The sequence below is a fragment of the Pygoscelis adeliae genome, unplaced genomic scaffold (genome assembly GCF_000699105.1).
Source record: "Pygoscelis adeliae isolate BGI_AS28 unplaced genomic scaffold, ASM69910v1 Scaffold232, whole genome shotgun sequence".
In the NCBI taxonomy this organism is placed as follows: Eukaryota; Metazoa; Chordata; class Aves; order Sphenisciformes; family Spheniscidae; genus Pygoscelis; species Pygoscelis adeliae.
Window position 1 is genome coordinate 3727481 of NW_008824473.1, and position 2120 is coordinate 3729600.

Genomic DNA, 2120 nt, shown 5'->3' on the forward strand with positions numbered 1-2120 from the left:
TGTGCAAGACGTTGATGTAGTTCAGACTTCAAGCCTTTGGCTTCTGTTCAGAGGATGAAATACCCACTTCCAGCTGGATCCAGGAAAGTCTTTGCTGTGTTTGTGTTCTGAGACTTTCTGCCACCAATAGACTCCACAGAAAGGCGCCTTTTAACTCTCCTGTCACCAAACCCCTCACAGAGTTCATGAGGTTGGATGAAGTAAAAATTTAAAACTTTCATGCCTGAGGACATCAACTATATTATAACAGCCTGTGATTTCAGTCTTAGGGCAGCACATGGTATGAATTAATAGGCATTACCATACACACAATAATTAAAACCAAAGACTTCCACTGGAAATGGGACCAATTTAATCTTTTTTTTCTAGATCTCTGCCCCAAGGGTGATTTTTTATGTGCATTCTCTGGTATTTAGTAAAAGCAGTCACACTGCAGTCTTTCCTTTACAGGCAGGAATCAATAGGGTCTCCCTCCTCTCCCTGGCCGCCTATTTAAATTTGTAGGAACTTAATATCTTTAAGCCTTATCTGGCTCTGTTGTATTTGATTGAAATTGGGCGATGGATTAATAAGTTACTGAGGGAATGACGGGTGGACAGGAAGACAGAAGCATACGTTCACACAAACATCCACACAAATAAAGGATCATGCATTTCCTTGCAAGACTTGTCTAAGAAAATCCTCCTCTGATGTAAGACTTTTAACTAGTGTCCTCACATCTCTATCATGTTCCTCTGAGCACTCAGGAATTGCTAACCTGGGAGAGTAAAAAATGTGTTGCAAAGATGGGCTGCTTAACTTACCTGGGTACGGCAAATTGAGCACTCCAGCAGTTCATCATCTAGGCTGTCAATTGCTCTTGTTGAAATATCTGGTAAAGGGAGTGAGGTATTAAAATTTGCAGTCAGTTTGATTAGATTTAGAGTATGTCTACAGCCTGCCTAGATATTTAAGGAACTGTACAGCCATACAAGAACAATCCTTTTCCCATTGTTAATCCCATGTACAAAATTCAGAAACAAACCTCATTACTGCCGTAAGTATGCCAAATTTCAAAGCCATTTCGTACTATGGACACATAAATGAAAATGATCTAATGGATGTGACCAAAGATGTCACTGCTCATCAGCTGAAGCCATTACCAACTGTGTGTGCACTCTTAACCTGCCCCAGTTGTGGACTAAATGATGTTAGCATGAAACACACTGGAGCCTGTAGCTGGAGTAAACCGAGTTCAAACACATAATGCTGCTGTGCCTCAAGCCCTAAACTGCTGCAGCCAAATCCTTCTGGTCACGTGCTCGTAACTCACGCTAAGTCTGAGGATTTTAGAGTGCTTAGAAATGTCAGCCGTGGAGTGGAAAAATGTTTTCAATCTTTGCAGCACAACTGGTGCTCTGCTATGGTATTTACTCTACTTGGCTCAATTAGTCATTGAACAGGTTTATTATTTACTCATGACCCTTTATCTTGCATCCAATATGTAAAAGTCGCAGCTTTAGAATAGAATAGGGAACTGTAGCATGTTAAATTACATATTCTAGAGGCTACTGGTATTCCAGCAACTCTCCTGCCACGTCTCATGTAGGTTTTTGCCTCAGCACATACAGCTATAGATTCTTTCTTGGTTGAACTGATGTTTTTGGGCTGTACTTTTTTTGAAGGTAGGTGTGTGCTTGTGCGAGCAGAATGTTCTTTTCTGATATTTAAAAAATACCCAATGGGTCATGCCACAAGGTCGCCTTTTCAGTTCAGGGCTTGAAGGAAGCAACTGCTCCTTCAGAATTAAATTTCCAGTTGACTGTCCAAACCAGAATGCCGTAACAATACTCCTTTAACGTGCATTCCTAAGTACTTTCAATACCGCACGACTAACAAAATGAACACGGAGCTGCGTTTGCGCTTTGCCTCAGTGAGCCCTCAGCTGCAAGTTCAAACTACAGTTTGTTTCCTTCCCCTGGCCGGGACCCGATTCCAGAGAAGTTACAGCAGCGAGGGGGCCCTGCAGCTGCCAGGCGCCCGGGGCAGCTCCTGAGGGGACAAGGCCGTGCTGCCGGGGGACTCGAAACCCGCCCGCCCTCCTCCCAGCCAGCGGGCTGCGCGGGCGCTGCAGGCCGGGC

At 43.9% G+C, this 2120-nt stretch overlaps 1 protein-coding gene across 1 annotated transcript in view; it reads left to right on the forward strand.

Moving 5' to 3' along the window:
• The first annotated feature begins 1042 nt into the window (after window positions 1–1042).
• Window positions 1043–2120, forward strand: part of EEA1 (early endosome antigen 1) — a 76479-nt gene continuing 75401 nt past the window's right edge. Inside the window, exon 1 of the mRNA XM_009321361.1 lies at window positions 1043–1147. Coding sequence (XP_009319636.1) covers window positions 1043–1147 — 105 coding nt within the window. The remainder of the gene's footprint in view (window positions 1148–2120) is intronic.